The following is a 21,132-nucleotide window of genomic DNA, read 5'->3' as shown; positions in this document are numbered from 1 at the left end:
TTCAGTTTGACTTTGTAAAACTGCTGGATGGGAAGGCCCTGCCCAGGTCCTTGACTGATCCCGTCTCAGCTGCCAAAGCTCCCAAAGGCCTGCTACTGAGCGGCCTCCAAGAAACAGGCTTCATCGAGTACATGGACCCCGGCACCTGGCACCTGGCTCTCTACAACGACGGCCGCAACCTGGAGCAGGTGTTACTCCACAGCACTCCCATAGGTGAGGAGGATTAGCTTTTTTTCTTCTGTATTTGTCTTGCTTTACATGTGTTCCTCTGATAACGTCTCAGGGCTGCTTCACTCTCTCGTTCTGTCTTCCTTTTTATCTGCGGATATGCAGACATGTAAGGACATGGTCAAGAGTGGTGTGAAACTCATTGACATTTGAAGGGAACTTTTCCTATTATGCGAGTGAGTTTGGCATGGCAGAGACAGCCGTTAGAAAGGGGAGGACAGCTCCTGTAGTAATGACAGGGCTTGCTAACTGCAGCTCATTGCTATGACACACACGGATGGCAGTGTAAATTGAAGGATGTGAATAATGCAAGAGTATGTGGCTGAATATAGACAAGTGGATAATTACCAGGGCAGTTTCTTCACTCCCACTTTGCCCAGTAGTCCTTAAGAGAATACAGTGTTGAAATAACCAAAAAAAAAAAGTGTTGGGAAATGTAGTAGCACAGTAATGCCATGGAGCAACTTGGTAATTTCCATTTTAATACACTCACACGCATATCGTGAGCGACCCTCCATGAAAAAAAAGTCTATATTTTGGGATGTTTTTCCTCGCGCGTCTCTTATGACGAGGTTTTCCTATTATTCAGGAAATGATCAGGAACATTATGCGTGGCTGACGTGATGCTTTTAGGCTAAATATGTATCAACAACCCCTTCAAAACCCAAGTTGCAAGCCAATCAGTAAACAGCTCCACAGAGGCAAAACATTGTACTGAAGACATCTTTCATCGTCATATTGACAGAGTCTTTTTTACAATGACTGACAGCGTGCGACAGCTAAACACAGATTTTATTTCAGAGCTGTCAAACATTTGTTGACACGTGTGCTGTCTGTAAAGTCTGGAATAGACCAGACTTTCTGTTTTTTTCCCCAGTCACATATTTCGTGATAAACAGGAACCAGGAAGAATTTTTGTTGCCTCTCTTTAGTAATCAAAAACAAACAGAGGAACAACAGATGGCCTTAGTCTACCGGCCTTTAGTTTGCCGAGGTTGTTCAAAACAATTAATCGAGCGATACAGCTTGAAAGGCAAAAATAATATTAATGGATTGGGGTCAAAGATCATTTTACTGCCTATTTACACATCTGAAAGAAGTTACGGCGGGACACCGCTTACTTTCAGAGGCAGAAGATGAAAGCCGCCCAGCCACTGTGCGGTAAATCCTAATAAGGGACACAATATAGTGTAGACCGAGAATTGAACCTTGATGATGAGGAGAGGAGGGAGAATTGAGATGATCTCTGTCGGGAAACTGAGCTTTTCCGCAGCCAGTGGTAACTGGATACATCGAAGAAACGAGAGAGAATAAATAAGCGAAAAGCGACCGTGAAAATAAATAAATAAAGTAAGATGAAATCAATAGAGTGTGGAGTATGACAAGAAGTAAAAATATGAGCACAAAGATGATAGGACAATACCTGAAATGGGGCTGATTGCGGTTTTTGAAAAAAAAAAATTGCTTGTTGCTTTGGGATGTAAAACATGATTGCAAGAGTAATGAGACGTGGGGCTACCTGAGAGAGAGAAAACCCTGTCATGGATGTTCACAGTAGTCATTATCTTGGGGGGAAACAAAAGATGAAAAGAAGAAAGAATCAAGTTGGGTTCGATCGTTTAAAATCACATGTGTTGTCAGCGGATAACTGACCTTTGTCGTTCGGAAGATATTTTGTTCTGTCATCCTTTCACGGGCCATCTCACACGCACACACACGAGCAGAACACAGTCATATCGTACTTGCTTGCAGCTAAAAATTGTCTGCATAAATTCTGATATAGATTCTGTAATGCATGTCGATGTGTGCGTACAGTATCTTGGTGATTCTATGGTATATAAATGGATGCCATAAAAAAATACTGAAAAGGTACACGCTGATTTCAAAATAGATGCCATTATGAGAGTCAGATTGCATTTTCAAACATATTCTCTGCTGTAAAAAATGCCGGCAGATGCGGATAAAGCTCCTTTTTTCCTGTTCCGCTGATACCGACGTTTACATGTAGGCCACTTTGCCAGCACCGTCTTCTTTTTAAATCTGCTTAGGGAGAGAGTGCTGCTCCCTGCAGGGCTGTTAATTATACATAATTGCTTATTCACCTGCCATCACACGTGTGCTTGAATATTGCCTCTTTAAAACAATGGCCATAAGAAAAAGGAAAAAAAATCTGGGAAAGTTTCCTTCATAACTTTTAATAAAAAAGAGGATAAACAAAACTGGTGGTTGGCTAGAGGCTGGATACTTCTAGTTAGCTGAGCAGCCATTTCATCTTTTTTTTTCATAAATTCATAAAGCCCAAGGGTCATAAAGCATGGCTGAATCTTTACGGGCTCATAAAGTACAATTGGAATGCTTATTTGACCAATCAGATCACTTGGCTGGAAGCACCCATTTTATAATAGCATTTAACTTCAATAACTTATGGCATGAGTGATTTCTAACTGGCCAGGGTTTAGTCAGTGGAAAGAAGAGAGTGGGCGTCTCATGAATGCCCACACACGTGCACACTCACACACATGTAACAAATAGAGGCATAGCTTTCTTATGCATTACCTCTTAATTGCCCGGAGAGTTTTATGTTTGAGACATTGACCTGAAAAGATACAGAGCTTATATCACTGCTGCAACCCTGCAGCCTTGTGAGAGATCTGACGGATCGCTCGCCTGCGCCCGATTCAAAAGCAACTCGGTGACCTTGCAGATGAGTTTTTGTTCATTACATGTGTCAGGTGCCACAGTCAATATTGGAATTTGTGCATAGGAGGCTCTTTTTTTTCTTCCCCCGAGCGTGAGAAAGAGAAACATTTGTGATTTCTCCCGACTGTGTGGGAGAGAAGATGATTGCCACTCCTTCTCTCCATCAGTGTGACGATGACAGGTGATGGAGGTGAAAATGACTTTGGTTTCTGTAGTGATGCGCTGCTGTGGAGGATAACGCTGCGCTGCCGGCTACTGGCAGGGCCTGTCTCATTAGCATGTGTCACACGCGCCTCAAGGCGGGTGTCACATAATAACTTTGTGTGCATGTGTTTGTAAGCGTGTGTGTGCGTGAGCCGTGCCACTGAAGGATTTGTCATCCATGCTCCCTGAGCAGAGCGAGCCAGGGGACTGCAGCGGTTTGACTCTGGAGTCGATCCCTGTTCAGAGGAGAGCGAGCAGGACGGCGCAGGGTCAAATAAAGGATGACATCCTCGACACTCATTTTAATTACTTTATCTAGCTTAGATGGAGCTCGCCTGCCACGAGACAACCTGCAGCATGGTTCAAATCCCCAGCTCTGCCAGCTGCTGATTCTTCTTCACCAGAAACTTGTGTCTTGAGCAGAGCTGAGAGCGAGGCTCCTGTAATGCTCTAAAATCATGAAAGCGCGCTCCGTTTTTATCTCCCCTATCTGCTCGGGCCCGGAGAATGAGCTCTGACATGATGGACGTATCAATAAGAGAAAAAGGGAGAAGAGTAAAAAAGAAGTTTTTCCTTTTGAAGTCTGATTGTGGATTACGATGAAATGCACATAGCCTACAGAGGGATAGGATGAAACGCACACATCCAGATGAGACAATGCTCTAGTAGAAACAAGCATCACATTGATCTTTTGCAATGCCCAGAGTGCATCTACTGTAGCGACGCGCCATTGTATATTCTCCACTTACTCGTGCACTCACAATGTCAGATTTTATGTTGTTCCAGTCTCGTTCCAAACTGCGGCCCGTGTAAACAGTTTGTTGATTAAGCCTTGATGTGTGTAAATTTGCGTACCGCGTGTTTCCAACCTGTAATGCAGTATAATGTGCTTAGTGCTACTGAGTGTAAGTGAGTGCTTGGCCGTTCCCCAGAGAGTGATAGCAGCTGGATCAGACTAATCTAATATAGCCCCTGTGTCTGGGGAGCCATCCATTGCTTATCAGATCTCTCATTCAATAACAGTGAGCCATGTCAGCTTATGGAGTTACATGCAGAATATTTTCAAGTTCTTGTATTATTTTCTGGCTTTTATGTTCTGATGTGTGTGTTTGTTTGCGCGTGGGTATGCAGACTCAATGGACGGCTGCTCCACAGACTGTAATGGAAATGGAGAGTGTGTCGCTGGACACTGCCACTGCTTTGCTGGATTCTTGGGTCCTGACTGTGCCAAAGGTAAGAAATATCTGTCTGTCTGTCTGTCTGTCTGTCTGTCTGTCTGTCTAATTTCAGTAAAAGAGCAAGTTTAAAAGAAATGCGTCTTTCATATTTTCCAGCCTCCCAACACAGTCTGGAGGGACTTTTTGTAGCCCTGAGCCTGTTCACTTCTGCTGACTACACACATATATGCAGGGTTTTTCCAAGCACAAAATGGGCTTTTGCTGTTCTCATGCTGTCTTCACATGAGTGTGTGATATCTTACTAAACAATGCTGTTTCCAGTCTGTGGAGTTTTCTGTGATTTTATGGCCAACAACCACACATTTGTGTAAAAGTCTTCTGTAGATTTTATATTATTATATTATTTCTGTATATTTTGCTTTTGAGGGGGAAGACTTTCTGAAGTTTTTTCATAGTTTTTAGACATCGGCTGCTTTTTCATTCATTTTCAGTCCTGTCCTTGTACCTGACCATTTTGTTAAGCTACTTAACAATGACCGACAAGTCATTCAAGCATAAAACAGCCCCCGAACTCAAGAGATGAACCAGTGTTGTTTCTCCACAGAAGACACAGTATCTGTCTGTTTGTTATTAGCAAAAACACATGATTTGGTTCCTTTTCTGTAGTTGGATCTCTAAAAATGCCAAAGATAACACAATGAGACAGGGAAAAAATGCCATTTTTGCACCAACAAGGTGATTCCCGGGGATTTATTAGCTGGAGGCTTGACATGGTGCAGTTTGTAAACTGTAAACTGGACAATTTTCTTCAAAAAAGCACAGAAAAAGAAGTGGCAGACCAAAGAACATATCGGATGGACAACATCTGAAAGTCTTGTCCTTAAGTAATAGAAAAAGAATTCAGCAAAGACCAGGACTGAGAGCTGTATCTGACCCTTCTTGGGGGGTTTCAGCCAGTGATGTTGGACAGCTTGTCAAGTTTATGTAATTATGAATGCAGAAAAGTACAGTTAGATTTTGATCCACGATGCAGTGCCGTCTGAAAAAAGCTTGCAGTGGCAGAATGCAGCTGTAGCTTTTATTCTGATATATAATTAATAATTAATACTAGTATAATAAATTTCAACGCTTTCTTCTTTTTGAAGCAAGAGTAAAGTAAATAATTGTTTTAGTTACTTCAGTAAGAGCTACCTTGTCAGTGGCTACTGGGTGAATTAGAGTACAATAGTGTAGATGGGGAGTGAACAGGCTCCGGTTTGCACAGATTTGCTCTAAACCTTCACGTTTCCTCCAACGTTGTTTCTCAATAAACACCTTCCCCGTAGCTCAGTGAGCACCACCCTTAATTTATGATAAACTGTGACATGTCTGCATGAAGTCGTACATCGTATCAAGTCGGTGAAGACATCAGCAGCTGAACTCTTTTGGCTAGTCTTCATTACTGACCGGATCTTGTTTGCCCCCGTTTGCTCTACCTCCCTCCCTCTGCATCTCCACGGACAGATGCTCTATTTCCTCTCCCTCTCTCTCTCCCTCTTCTGCATTCTCCCCGAGAGTCAGTCTTTGTAAAAATTATTGTAGTTGAATCTGTCTCATTGTGTCGAAACAGGTGATATGATATCACTTCCTATGATTTATTTACGCTCATCATTTATTCATACGCTCCTGCCGTCTTTGCTCATTTGCTCGTGCTGTAATATCCTCTGCTCGAAAAAGTTAGACAGCAAGTTTTAGCACGAGCCGTAAAATGTGAAGTGTGATTTTATTACCGTGTGGCACAGAGCGTTCGATTTTACAACGAATCAAACAAACACGGGACACACGAGGCCCTCATTGCAAATTATTCGAGAGAAAAAGGCAATGGCTATGGATCATCTTTTTAATGCATTTGAACTTCCTGAGCTCTGACTGCGAGCGTGACTTCTATTCTACCTGTCATTACATTAGCCACACAGCTTTCCATCTCTGCATGGAGATAGCGCTGCCTCATTCTTTAAATCCCTAATGCTCTCTTTCCTAATCTTCGTTTTCACGATTGTTTTCACGGCCCGTTCAGAATGAGTGAGGTGACGTTGGGAGGATTTTCTACAATTCCTGGGTTGCCGTGGTAGCCAGGCTCAGGTGGTGCTTGAGTAAATTGAAACAGCATGAGGGATAAGCTGGAGTGTGTGCGCGTGTGTACAGGTGTGTGTGTGTGTGTGTGCGTGAGGGAGAGAGAGGAAAAGACAGGGAGACAGAGGCTGCTTGAGGATTTGCTGAATCTGCGCACTACTGAGATAAGAGAGCGTAGCCCCACTCACGGTAGGTTACCACGGTCTTCCAGCTAATATACTGCAGCACTGTGTGTGTGTTTGTGCATAGGTGTACTACAGAATATGTGAGTGTAATCTGTGTTTGTCCTGTTGCAGATTCATGCCCCGTGTTGTGCAGCGGTAACGGCATGTATGAGAAAGGAAGGTGCGTGTGCCTGGAAGGGTGGAAGGGGGCAGAGTGCAACGTGGAGGAAGGTCAGTGCATCGATCCCACCTGCTCCAACCACGGCACCTGCATCCAGGGCATCTGCATATGCAGTCCGGCCTACAAGGGTGTTAATTGTGAACAAGGTAAGAACTGTTGTTTACACTGCTAAAAAGAAGAAGAAGAAAGGGCTCCACTTGCACACAAATGACTTTGCTCTTTTTATTAAAAGCAAGAATTGAATTTAACACCACCCTAATCAATATTTTTATATTGAGCAAGGCTCAAATGACTTTGTGTGATACTAAAGGGATCCCACAGACTGACGGACCATGAGAGTCTCTGCAGAGCATTTTACCCTCGTCAGTTTTCACTTTTACATCCCCAAATTGCAAATTTCCTTTCCCGGATGAACTTCATACAGCCTTTGTCCTCGCCCACACTGCAGCTGGAGCAGCCAGCTGTTTTTTACCTGCTGCACCACATGGCAGGCAGACAAAGTTAGAAACATGATAGTGAACTTAATTTTGTTGCGTCTCCTGCCCTGACCCCATCGGGCTGCAGCAGAAGGATGCCCCTCGCTGGTTCTTCCTGTTATAAGAGAGTTTTTCTTCTCACTGTCACTGAGCTTGCTCGTAGCAGGTCATCAGATTGTTGGGGCTTACTCTATATAATTGCAGAGTCCTTAACTTTCACTATAAAACACCTTGAGGTGACAGTTGTTGTGATTTAACACAATATAATAATTTTATAAATGGCTCACATCTTTTAAAAATCAACATTTTTGTAACCTGAAGTCAGACTGAATTAGTGACTATTTTGTTTCCATCTTCATCTTCTGAACATTTTTTCCCAGTTGGGAAAATCACATTGAAAAATACTTATTCTTCTTTTATCCTTTCTTTTCCTTTTATTTCAACAAACCAAAGTAAGAATCTCGTGAAATGTAAGCAAATGTCAACAATGTTATCGAGAGATCAAACTGTAAAGCACGATGAGAAGTCTAGCTTTAGAACTTCAAAACACGTTCATGCGGCTCGGAAAGACCAAGAAAAAAGAAATGTTGTTGAACAGTAACTATTTGTAACACTGGCAAAGTAAATAATGTCTTAGACATTCAAATACTGTCTGAGAGTGTCGCATTCACAAAGAGACAGTCTGAACAAAAGCTGATGGAGACGTAAACACCTTTACTAATGCTACAACTACTGCTCTACTACCACTACTAATAATATTTATGTTAATAGGAAAATTGCAGACATTTAATTCTAAACATGTAGACTAAAGCTTTAGCTGTTTTGACATAATATATTTTAATAAGTGACCTTTTCACTTTTCAAACCAGAAGACAAAACGAGTTTCAAACATTATAGAATCGTGACCACATTTCACTTTTTAATGTTTCACATAATAAACCCACATTCAAGAAAAACCTCCTTCCAAATATCCCAGTTTTGGCTTATCTAAAAACTGTAGCAGCAGACAGGTCCGATGGTCCTTGTCATACATGCATCTTTCAGGACAGACTGCTCAGGCCTTGCTTTTTCTTTTTCTCCTTCTTTTTTTCTCTTTTGAAACAATCATCACACCTCCAGGCTAAATGTGTTTCCTCATAAAGAGAAATGGGGGGTGTGGCAGTAAACAGATTGAAGATACTCAGCATGCAAATGTCAGTTTAGTATCATTGTGATTCTGTGTATAATATACGCAGAGTGGCAAGAAAGAATTTGGCCTGTGCGCGTTTCATGGAGAGGGTAAGAACATCTATTCAGACTGACTTAAGCAGGAAAAACGGTCACTAAACCTTCGCTATCGGTTAGGCTTTCCTGGAAGCAACAAATGGCATTCTCGGCATAGCAGGAAAAAGACCTGTAAGCAAAGGAAGTAAAAAACAATGACAGTACAATTGATTCGAGCAGGTAGTTAAGGCAGCTTGCAGCTGTGGAGTAAAACAAGCCTTGGGCGTTTGCCACATCCCCTTCATTGTAAAACCATCCAATAAATTACCAAAAAACAAACAAAGCTGCAATATTTGAAAACAATTATGACGTTACACCTGACAGAAACACCGATGGCACAGCTGTCCTAAAGACCTCCGCTGCTGCCTTCTCTGTCTCGGCCTGCAGAGACTGAATCACGTGTTTGACCTTGAGCGGCGAAGCTGAGCTGAGCCGAGTTTAGCCGAACTTTGCTGAGCTTTGGCTCGGTGCTCAGGGCTGTAATTACACACACTAACACAGCGTAGCATGGACCACCGTGACACACATACACACACACACACAGCCGCACACCAACCAACCCATTTCACCCCTTATCAAAGCCTCGGCTCTAAGTGTCCTATGAAGTGTAATGTTGTGGAACAGATACAGGGATTGTATCTGGGGTGGTTAACTCCTGGATGGGATGCAAAGAACACTGCTTTCATACTCGGTGAACTGATAATTATAACGAGACAGGCTCTCGCCGCCCCCCCTCCCCTTCGCTCCTTCCTTTCACCTCTGACTCAGCCGTGCTTTTATATTCCACCCTCCCCTCCGTCCGCAGTGGACTGTGTAGACCCTCAGTGCGGCGGGCACGGCGTGTGCGTGCGTGGGGAGTGTGTGTGCTCGGCGGGCTGGGCGGGAGTGAGCTGCGATGACCCGCTGCCAGCCTGTCAGGAGCAGTGTTCGGGACACGGCACCTATCTCCCAGAGTCAGACACCTGCACCTGCCAGCCCAACTGGACGGGACCAGACTGCTACACCGGTAAGAGCTGAGGATTATTGTTCACACACAGGAAAAAAGAAAACAACCAAAACAAAAAAAAAAAAAAAACACTGAAAATTGAAAGTGCACATCGCTAGGTTGCCAGTGTTCTGGTAGCACGCATGGTCTTGCCAGATACTATTTTCTGGGGATTTGATAGACATGAGAGAAATGTGGATTGGAGCCACACTGTGAGCTGTGTGTATGCGCCTCTACATGCGTGTGTGTTCGCATGGGCGTTTTGTGCACTCACTCTTCATGCTAGTCGTAAATGAGATTTCCTCTCATGAATCTTTGAGTGCAGCAGCTATGCCGCAACACACATGCTCATGCGCGTACAAATACACAGGCGCTCGGACGCTCGCATTCCCTTTTAGCTAAATGAGGAAAGAAAATTACAGTGAGAAAAATGTGTTCTTTAAAAGACTTCTTTTCTCATTTTTGCTGCAAGGCCTGTTAGAGATCGCAACTCTGAGGAGCATTCAGCTTGGCATTTAAAAGCTCGCCAACATTTATAACATACCTGAGCACAACATGTTAGTTAGTGAGTGTTTGTTAAATATAAAAAGCCTTGATAGATCTGAAAGGACTTTTATTCTGCTTGCTTGCAAAGCCAGCAATTCTTTACCGATTATGAAGGAAAAAGACTAGAACAAGGCAAGCCAAGCAAGTCTACTGTGGTGTCTAAACATAGGTTACAGCGTGGCGTGGAACACAGTGGGGGGGGAAAAGAAGTTTCCTCGTCCTTGCAGTGTGAGCTGACAGAGAGGAAAATAGCCATTTTAAGGTTGGCTTTTCTCTGGTTCCACCAGACTAACTTAATGCTGGCGTTGGGACGAATCCTCCTTGCCATGCACACCGATGATTTGCAAGCAATTGGCATTAGCACCTGCTTTCAGGTGTGTGCATGCCTTATTATAGTGATATAGCCCATGATAATGATAGACCGTGGCTGAATATCTGAGATATGAGCGGCCTCCCTCTACCTGCCGGGCTTTTAATCAAAAGGACCCAGCAATTCTATGTCCTGGTCTTGTTGAGGCATAGCTAAGTTAATGTAATTCTAATAGAGAGCCTAAAAAAACCTCTCCAACTTTAATCCACTTTTTCCTCCCTCTCCATGCTATGTATATTTAAATTGAAATAACTTTTTACTGCAGCTGGATAAGTAGTCTTTGTGTGCCTCCAGCACTTTGCTCTCTTTACTGATGGATGAGGCTTTGCCTCTGCAGAGGGAGAGAGCGAGGGAGAGCTGGATGCAGAGGCGAAGTACAGAGAAAAGGAAATAGACAAAAACAGGAGGAAAGAATTTTAAATGCACGTTGCAAGACAGAGGGGAAGAAAGTTACGGAGAAAAGAGAAAGTTAACAGAGAAGATGATGGAAAATGAAGAAAGAGGAAAAAGAGGTATTAACATACCCAACATATCTGATCAAAATGTCAGAAAAGAATACCGGTAATAGAGCCGAATTGAAATCCCTGTAGTTTAAATATGCGGTGCAAATACGAATCATTTGGCTGTTATGAGTGTATTCACTCTTCTCCTCCTTCAGGGAGCTCAGCTATTAGAGGTGGGAAGATTGTGTATTGTGAGAACGTAGACTCTTTAGTCTCTGAGGTTATCTTTTTCTATCGCTTGTTATTTTTTTTTCTCACCTGTATCCAATGGCTCACCCCCAACTCTTTGAAACTTCTTTCTGCTCTCTGCGTCCCCGGTGCCTCTTTTACATTTTTCCCCTCTTCCACCGCTCAATTCCTCCATCTGTTCCACTCCCTCTCATTCCCTTCCCCTCTCACACTTAAATGCTTTTTTTTCTCACGCATATCTCCACCCACCTGTTCGGCAGAGCTGTGCCCGGTGCCATGTGGCAGCCACGGCGTTTGCTCAGAAGGCCAGTGCCAGTGCGAGGAGGGTTGGATTGGCGCTGCGTGCGACCAGAGAGCATGCCATCCTCGCTGCGAAGAGCACGGCCAGTGCCACGATGGGACCTGCGTGTGCCAACCTGGCTGGGAGGGAGAGCACTGTAACATTGGTGAGCGGTGCCCGAGTCCACGTGGGAGTGTTCGGTTGTCTTGTGATATTTTGATGAGTATGATTAATGCGTTTACAAAAAAAAAGAGGTGTTGTTGTTGTTCTTTGGATGTTTTCCATTTACAATCATTCTGGTTTTACGCAATTCTCACTTATTTGTTCCCGCAGTTACTCATGATTTGGATGTCGTAGTGAAAGGTAATTTATTTTTACTCAGGTGATAAATTTCACATTGTGCTCCTCCAGCGTCCTCACAAGCGCTAAAACTCTGTGTCTGTGTGCACGAACACGTGGGACACACCTTTTCAGATGGCTGCCCGGGGTTGTGCAGCGGGCACGGGCGCTGTACCCTGGAGCAGAGCGGCTGGCGTTGCGTCTGCCAGGCTGGATGGAGTGGGCCTGGATGCAGCGTTGTCATGGAAACTGACTGCAGTGATGGAACAGACAACGACGGAGGTGAAATTCTACCATCTTCTGTCATTTTCCATCTCTTTACCTCTTTCTTTTCTGTCTTTCGGGCAGATTGTCCCTTCTACCCTGTTACTTCTTGTTCAGTTTCCATCTAAACAAAAAAAAAGAAAAAATCAGCCTCATTGTTCCTCCCCTTCATCGCACTGTGCTGTCCCAGTCCTGCTGAGACTCCCGAAGAGTCCTGCTGGACATTATTATACTGAATACGTATTTGTGTGTGTGTATGCCTCTTCATTTTGTGCGAGTGTGTTTGTCTGCTTTTCCTCTTATCACAGCTAAATGTCTAATATGCATACCACCTGCTAGGATAAAAGGCACTCAGAGAAAATTTCCCAAGTCCAAATACAGCAAACCATGCATAATAGATTTCTGCTTCTTTTTTGCTTATGGTTGTCAGGTGTCTGGTGGCAGGTGAGAGGTTTGTGTCTCAAGGCCATGTAGTTGTGTTTTCCTAGCTGAAGAAAGGAACATTTCAGCGATGGCAGGATCTCTACTCATTACAATCTTTCCGTCGCCATATCGGTCCCATCTGCAGCTCTTTTACAAAATAAAAAAGGTAGTTGTAAGGATGTAGTGCACTATTGCATTGCTTTCAACTGTGCCCATTCACTTTGAAACTCTATCAAATATCCATTATGGGCATGGCTGTTAAGCCGGGGATGTAATCCATCATTGCAAACAAGGTAGTGTTGCTTTTGTTTGGAGGAAAACCCTTTTTCCTGTTTGTGGCTCCAAGTTTTTTGATGAGAGTTGTTTGAATCAGCCACAAGAAACCACAAACACATACATATTTTCTCTGGTTTCTGGTTGCACAGGTTTCTTTTTAGGTAGCTACAAAGCAACTCTTTTTGTCCGTCTCCACATTGTTTACACAAACTGCATGATTGACTCAGCGACACTTCACAAAATCGGCGCTGATGGCTGTTCAGCACATGAATTACAGGTCCTTATTTTGGATTATAACGTCAGAGCCCGGGCAATAAAAAATGTTTTGTAGACTGTAAAATAAGGGCTGAATAGAGGAAAGGAGTCCTAGCAGGACTGTGCCTTGGCAGCGGTGTGGTTATGCTTCAGTATTGTATCGATGGATTATGTCTTTTTGTTCGGTCTATTTTTGTGTGTGTGCGCGTGTGTTCATTTGTGGTTTTTAAGGAATAAAGGACTGTTGTAGTGATGAATAGCATTAACTGTTTATTCAGTCACACATTTCTTCATTTAATGGTGCACTTTCACCATTTTTTTGCATAAATGTCAGCATACTGCTTAAGGGAATACTATCCACCCTGGGAAAAATACAGTGTCTTCTGTGGTACTGAGGGAGTTTTGTCAGATCTGTAAGAAATGATGACATCAGGAGTTATCTCAGCTAGCTACAAAGTTAGATAAAACAAAGTATTAGAATTTGAAGACATAAGATTAACTTATCGAGCTAGTCTTGGAGCTTTTCCCGGCTTAAGTTTGGGTAGACACTGAGTGCATTGGCAGGCCATCACGGGGCTATATGTTAAGGTTGAAACAATTAAGTATCTGCTGTTATAAGGAGATCTGACATCCTGGATTCTTGTTGTCTGACACTCTGACAGCCTCGTGTCTGGTTTTCTGGCATGATGCTGGAAGGAGCCAGCCAGCAAACACTCCAGGAAGTCACTGCCCTGCCAAGAAATAGTTTGACCCACAACCTGCCCTGCCATCCCCATAAAACTGCAAACTGTTGTTATGGTTTTTGTTTGGATGAGGAAAGAAAATATGAATTTTAATTTGTAATCTTTAAAGCTGCTTATTGGTTTTAATACCTTTGAACAAAGCCAGCTCAACTGTTTTCCTGATGCATCCACTTTTAGGCTAATCAGTTGCTGGCAGTAAACATATTCTGAACAGAGTGGTATCTAGATTTTCTCATCTGACTCTCAGCGAGAAATTACATTTTCTAAAATTTCAAACTGTTCCTGTAAAACCAGGGTTTTAAACATAAGGCCTGTGGCCCGGAATCAACCCTGCAAAGACTCCAATCCTACACGCTTTGGGAAACGTGAAGGACATTTGGTACCTACTGCGTTCTCATAAGTTTTACAACTACACCAAAATTATTAAATAACAGATGAGCAATCACATGTCAGAAAAGCTTCAGGTTTTTTTCCTCTATCTGCACATATTTCTGTCAGGTTCACAGTAAAGAAAAAGAAAAATAGGACATTTTCTATTAATTAATTAAAAAAACTTCTGTTTTATAATGTAATTACAGGACAGTCTGGGCAGTGAGCTACCAGAACTTCTCTGCAATTTTACACATTTAATTTTTAAAATTTAAGCCCAAAGAATTGTACTGACAGATTTCTTTAATTTACTACTGCAGAATTACTTAATGCTAACATAGAAAAACTGAGATGCATTATTAATTTGCACTTCATTTTCTTATATTGAGATCTTAGGGATTAAATGTGCAGTTAAACTTCTTTGCACCCACAGAAAAGGGAGTTTCACTGGTCCGTCCCACTTAAGATCAAAGTGGGCTGAATGTATCTCACAATGTAAAATTAGTTTGATTCCTTGATGTAAAAGACACTGTTCCCAGCACTTCACTTCTTTCACCTTGTGTCAGGTTACAGCTTTAGTCCAGAATGGATTCAATTCATTTTTCAGCTGTAAATCTTTTTCTTTGAGATTCTTGTAAATTTATAAAAACAAAAAAACAAAAATATGACATGTACATAAGTACTCACAGCCTTTGCTCCCTACTTCGGTGAAGCACCTTCAGCAGCACCTTATACCCTCTTTTCAAGTCTGATGCCGCAAGCTTGGCATACCTATTTTTGGGCAGTTTCACTCATTCTTCTTTGTAAAACCTCTCAAGCTCCGTCAGTCTGGATGGAGAGCGACACTCGAGGAGGTTCACAGAGCGGTCCCAAAGCTGGTTCTTTGTTATCTTGGCTGTGTACTCCAGAGCACTCTGGAGCAGATTATCATCAGGGATGTCTCTGTATGTTGCTTCATTCATCTTTCACTCGACCCTGACTAGACTAACAGTTCCTGCTGCCCCACAGCATAATGCTGCCACCACCGTGCTTCCTATAGGGATGTCATTGTCCATATGAGAAGCGGTGCCTGGGTTCCTCCAGACATGATGTCTTGCATTCAGGTCAAAGAGTTCAATTTTTGTTTTATTAGAGCAGAAAATTTTATTTCTCATTGTCTGGGAGTCCTTCAGGTGACTTCTGGTAAACTCCAGGTGGGCTGTCATGAGCCTTTTACTGAGTGGCTTTCCACTGGCCACTCTATCATGCAGGTCTGATTGTTAAAGTGCTGCAGAAAAGGTTGGCTTCCCGTCTCCATAGATCAACACTGATGTTCTGTCAAAGCGAACATTGGATCACTTTCTCAGTCACTCATGTTTGCCAGGCGGCTCTTCAAGAAGTCCCGGTGGTTCCCATTTACAGCTGAGGATTTATGAAGTCCACTGTGCTCATTGGGACTTTCAATGCTGCAGGAGTTTTTCTGTACCTTCCCCAGATCTGTGCCTCAATACTGTTCTATCTCAGAGGTCTGTAGACAGTTTCTTGGACTTCATGGCTTGGTTTGAGTTTAGCACAGGTGGACTGAGTGATCGGTCAAGTGGTCAAAACATCTGACAGATGATTGGTGGAAACAAGATGCACCTGAGCTCAATTTTCAATGTAACGGAAAAGACTGTGAATATTTATGCACATGTTAAATTTTAATTTGTTTTTATTTCGAATGAATTTTAAGCTGAAATTTAGCTGTTGCTAAGTTGGCTCTTTTTTCTTTGGGGCAGGTAACCATATCATAATGGCAACGAGTTGTGATGAGGTATCAGCTAGCAGCTAATTAGCACTAAGTAACACACCAAAATATCAAAATTTCCCTGAGCAAACTTCTTGGTCTGTTTGTACAATTATTAGCACATTTTTGTAGAAGGCTGTAAACATGCTTTTTTCTGCTTTGAAGTCGGACATTTTAACAAGGGAGACTATTTGCTTTTGGAGCCAGCCTCAATTTGAGGGACTGCAGATTTTGGCACGTTCGTGTCGCCTTCATTTTCCAGCTCCTTGGGGTGCAGTTTGAGCTCATCCCACATGAGACTAAAAGACAGGATTTGATTTAATATATTTTTTTCTTTGTGAAAGAGTAGGTTAAGTAGAGGTTGATGTAGCGAGCAGATGGAAGCCAGACAAAAAAAAGATGCAGTGAATACACTCTATGGCAGTATATGCAAAATGGGATCACTGTAAACATACTGCATTAAAATACCATATGAATATTAATCTTCAAATGTCTAAATGTCTGTACTGAAGGTGTGAAAGTGTTCACTTTACTTGTGCTTATGCCAAAGAAGTGCTTGCTGACAACGCCTTATGCAGTCGGTTCCTACTTCTCTTACCTTGCAGTACTTCCACCTCTCTGCGCAGCTTTTCAAATGCCATAATTTCCAGCCGCACAATTCAGCCATCGCTCTTAATTGGCAGATATATGGTAGGCTCTCATAGCCTTCTCTCGACGCAATCTTTTTGTCTCTGAAGATAGACAGAGATGGAATGATGCTATCACAAGTAATCAGAGAATAAAGAAGAACGTTGAAGAGAGAGTTTCAATTATTCTGCCTGGATGGGAGCGAAGAAAAAAATGTATTGTGCTTTCTGTTGAAGAAAAAAATAGAAAAAGAGCATTTATTCTGCACATCTGAGCAGTAAAATCACATGCACATACATATTTATATGTATTACACGTGTTCCAAATTTCCATTTTTACTGCTCGCGCCTCCCTAATAAGCTACAAACTTGTCTGTTCCTTGAATGATATTTCAAATTCAATTAATAATGTGCTTTCAAGTTCAGATAGTGAATCTTATGGAATTCAGCCATTGTACTGAGTTATCTTTGCAGGGGGAGGTTATAATAGAATATTGTTGGCCTTTAGCTCCCTGCTCTGTGGTCAGATGCATTTAAATGTCAGCACTGTTTCCTGCCTTTTCAGAAACAGGCTTGAAATAGGAAACACAAATGCCAGCCTGGGTCCTATTACCTGCCGCCCTGCTTTGTATCCGTGGCTCATTGTTTATGCCAGCCTTTTATGGATCACATTCAAATAATGCTGGCGATTCAAGTCTGATTTATAGCAATAGATGCTATAATTGTACTCTGATGGCCCCTAATAAATTTCATTTGATTGATTCTTGTGATAACGATGATGCATGCATAGTTCGTTATTGCAGATCGCATTACTCCGAAAGAGTTTCTCACTGGCCGGCACTGCAAGAATCATTTATTTGATATTATGTCTGAGGTTTTATTGGGTCTGCTTCTAGTCTTTTACTGAAGGTGCATAGAGTACCTTGGCCTTGGTCCTCTTAACCTTATAGCCACTTACAAATATTAAAGCCTGTGTTAATTATGCATTCTAAGGTGAAGTAGTAAATTTAATTCCCCTCTAAACCACCTCTTCTGTGGTGCTTGTTTGAAAATGCGTGCCTTTTTGCTACTGTTGGTCTTCTCTTTTGTACAATTTTAACCTCCTGTGCGTTTCAGATGGCCTGTTGGACTGCGTAGATCCCGATTGCTGCGAGCAGCTGAGCTGTGGCTCTGACCCCCTGTGCCAGGGTTCGGCCGACCCGTTGGCCCTGCTGCAGCAGGGCTCGCTTCCCCTCACCACACCCCATTCTCCCACCAGCACGCACACTCACAGCTTCTACCACCGCATCCGCTTCCTTCTTGGCAAGGCGGCCACACACACTCTCCCTGGAGACGTGCCCTTTGATACCAGGTATGCGCTTATTTACTCTTTGTGCCGTATTCTTATATGTAGTCTAGTATTTGTGTTTGCGCATCCATGCTCTCGAGTTGTTCGGCTGCACGGTGCGCTGAAAGACCTCAGGAGTAGACGATGGACAAATACATCCATTTTAATGACTTGCAACGTCCACTGGATGTCATTTGTTTAATGAGGATTTGTGTTTGCATGTGAATGGGGCATGTCGTGTGTTCAAGCGCCTGCACGTACATCTGTTACCCTGAAGATCGGCAGTCACACGACAGCACATTGTTCCTTCTTCCAGGATCCGTGTCAGAATCCAGCTACAGAGTGTTTGTTTGGTACATATTAATGCTTTATGTGTCATTCAGTTACACCAGTCGTAAAGGTGTCACCATAAATTTTTCAGCACCCTCTGACTGCTGTCTAAGAGCGCAAATCCATCTCAGCGACATTATGATGACCTAGAAAATTTGGTTTGGAAAACAAAAGGGGATACCACTCTGAAAAATGGCAAAGTGCTTCTTTTTTTCCCCGACCCGTTGGTTCACTTGTAGAATAAACAAATAAATTAATTATGTGGCATTTTTTTCTGAGGGGAAATCGATTGCAGCTTTCAGGACAGGAGTAACAAACGGGACTACGCAGTCACCCGGAGAACACCTCACCATCCTTCATTTATCCTTTTTTCCGGAGTAACAGATTGACTCCATCGTGAATGTGTGCGTATGTGTGTGCGTGTGCAACGCATGTGTCGCCCTAAATCTGTCTTTATTGCACCGGGGCAGCTGTTAGTCCAGGTTCAAGCAGTGTAATCTATTCTTTACCTGCAAAATCAAGATGAATATTTTCAAATGGGAGAGATGCTTCTCATCATTTAGGGCCTTTTTAAAGAACAACCTGGCCTGCTTTGTTTTTTTCTTGGTTTTTTTGCTGCAGGTAGCGCTGTCACTGTAATATAAAAATGATGTGGAAGTTTTGGTCTCTTTATGACAAGGTGTTGAAAGGTTTTACTGTGGGTGAAGCTATATTTGTGATCCTTGTATCCTGGCAGTCTCTGGTAGACTTTTTTCTGTGCTGAAGAATGGAATTGTACTGAGAAGAATAAACTCAGCTGCTTTTTTATTCGCACAAGGTCATCTGGCAAGTGCATCACAATGTGCCTCTCTCTTCAAACAGTGATTATGTTCTCCATCACTGTAAACCTGTCATCTCTCCCTCTCTTTGTTTATCTCCATCTCTTTTTTCCCTCTCCCTCTCTCTCTCTCGTCTTTGTTTTGGCAGTCGGGTAGCTGTGATCCGAGGTAGCGTTGTGCTGCAGGATGGCTCTCCTCTCGTTGGAGTCAACATCTCTTTTCCGCAGCACCCCGAGTATGGTTACACCACAAGTAGGCAGGATGGAAGGTACAAATTTAGGCACAAGAGACACACAAAAAACTACATTTCTAATTCCTTTTCTCCTCCAAACTTAGTTGCTCCTCATTTCTCTCCAGCTTTGACCTGGTGACCTTGGGCGCCATGTCTATGACCTTGATGTTCCAGCGTCCACCCTTCCTCCCTCAAACACGAACCATCTGGTCCCCAAATAACAACTTCCTGGTTCTAGATCAGGTGACAATGTCCAGGGAGGAACCTCAAGCTCCTAAATGTGACATCAGGAGCGTTCTGAGTCCCTATCCTCTCGTCCTGCCCTACCCACTTTCCAGATACACCGCATCGTGTGCAGAGAAGGGGCCAGCCATACCTGAGCTACAGGTAAAATCCCTGTTGACAGACGTAATCACTGTTCTCAAACACAAGCCCACGACTATGGTAGCTATGTGATGGTGCTGATTTCCTGATATCTTTTCTCACCTAATTAACTGAACATAATTGCCTGGATTTAGTCATAAAGAAATAAAAATAGCAAGAGTAACGAAGCATTTAATGTGTGCGTGTGAGTGTCAGCGAGAATGAAGCTTACATAAACTTTGTAACAGCTCAGCAACAAACCAACCTGGCCTCACACGATTGAGACAAACAGGATTGTGCAAATTTAGCTCGATTCATATTTGCATCATGCAAACACCAAATGAACAAAATGCAAATGTGTGCTACATCCATACACTTCCCCACCACAAAAGCAAATTAAGTACCTGAAAATCAGATGTGAAGGTCATTCAGGTGGTTACATATTTACTTCACAATGTAGCGCCAAAGATTGGTTTTTTTTGTTGTTCACAGAGAGCAGGACCTCACCCTGTGACTTTTTTTTCTCTCTCACTACATTTGTTTTTTGTGGTTGTTTGGTAGATTAAAAGCACAAAGCACATTATTCCTTTTCGCTCTCGCTTGAAAATATCATCATTCAAGGCCACAGATACACTATCTGCACTTTGTATCAACAGAACATCAAAACGAATGAAGGGACATTTTTTATCTTAGCTTAGCTCACACAAGCATCGGGTAAATAAATGGAAAGAACAGCACTGACAGTTCGTACATGTAACATGTTCATTGACTATAGTGAACACAGGCAGCTGGTTAAATGAAAAACTTTATGAATAGAGTAATACAGTATATACTGGATATACAGTGCTGTGCAAAAGTCTTGGGTCACCCCTCATTTATCTATATCTTACTAGGAAAACCGGAAATGCATCCAGCAACTTACTGAAACATGTGCAAGCATACTTGTCGGTGTATGTTTGTATTATCTTTGACGTTTGCTTCCAAGAAGCCAGGCTATCAAGAAGTCATTCGTACAGAAAGGGTAAAGAATGCTGAAATACACAAGAACTGGACTAAAGATTGGCCTACAGGCTCTACCATGGTAGCTGTGGGGCTGCATTTTAGCCAGTGGTGTTGGAGATATTTAAAAATTGATGGGATTATCAACAGAAAACAACCTTCAGATTTTTATTCGCCGTGGAATACCCTATAGAAGATGTCTGAGCTTCATTTTTCAGCACGAGAACAATCCCGAACACACTAGCAGTGCAGTAAAAGCATATCTAGGTAGAAAACACCTACATAATGGAACACTATCCATCATGGATTGGCCTCCCCAGAGCCCAGATAACAATATTATTGACACAGTGTGGGATCACCTTGACAGAGAACAGCTCAAAAGTCAGCCAGCATCCAAAGATGAATGTTTTTTGTTTGTTTATTAAGTCACTGACCTATAAAACACCGAGGCACAGACAGCACAACCAATTTTAAATGGTAGCTTTTAGTCCTTTGTTACTGTCATGTGAAAACTGATGGAATTATGAACGCGGAAAAGTGCCATCAGATTTTTATCCACCATCTGGCAAGCATCAGCTGGTACGGATCAACATGACAGTGATGCCAAACACACTTCCAGTGCAG

General features: G+C 42.6%; 1 protein-coding gene across 1 annotated transcript in view; it reads left to right on the top strand.

The window, feature by feature from the left end:
- The window catches only part of tenm1 (teneurin transmembrane protein 1), a 201,518-nt gene that overhangs the window by 110,542 nt on the left and 69,844 nt on the right, over window positions 1-21,132 (top strand). Inside the window, exons 8-17 of the mRNA XM_085474337.1 lie at window positions 6-213; window positions 4,264-4,365; window positions 6,719-6,913; window positions 9,312-9,512; window positions 11,360-11,545; window positions 11,713-11,742; window positions 11,854-12,000; window positions 17,556-17,790; window positions 19,063-19,182; window positions 19,272-19,533. Of these exons, the coding sequence (XP_085330463.1) occupies window positions 6-213; window positions 4,264-4,365; window positions 6,719-6,913; window positions 9,312-9,512; window positions 11,360-11,545; window positions 11,713-11,742; window positions 11,854-12,000; window positions 17,556-17,790; window positions 19,063-19,182; window positions 19,272-19,533 (1,686 nt within the window). The remainder of the gene's footprint in view (window positions 1-5; window positions 214-4,263; window positions 4,366-6,718; window positions 6,914-9,311; window positions 9,513-11,359; window positions 11,546-11,712; window positions 11,743-11,853; window positions 12,001-17,555; window positions 17,791-19,062; window positions 19,183-19,271; window positions 19,534-21,132) is intronic.

This window comes from Copadichromis virginalis, linkage group LG2 (genome assembly GCF_057382275.1).
Source record: "Copadichromis virginalis isolate Kocher_CV1m ecotype Utaka linkage group LG2, C_Virginalis_male_GT1.1, whole genome shotgun sequence".
NCBI classification, from domain to species: Eukaryota; Metazoa; Chordata; class Actinopteri; order Cichliformes; family Cichlidae; genus Copadichromis; species Copadichromis virginalis.
The sequence above is the reverse complement of the archived record's forward strand: the minus strand, read 5'-3'. Positions and strand labels throughout refer to the sequence as shown.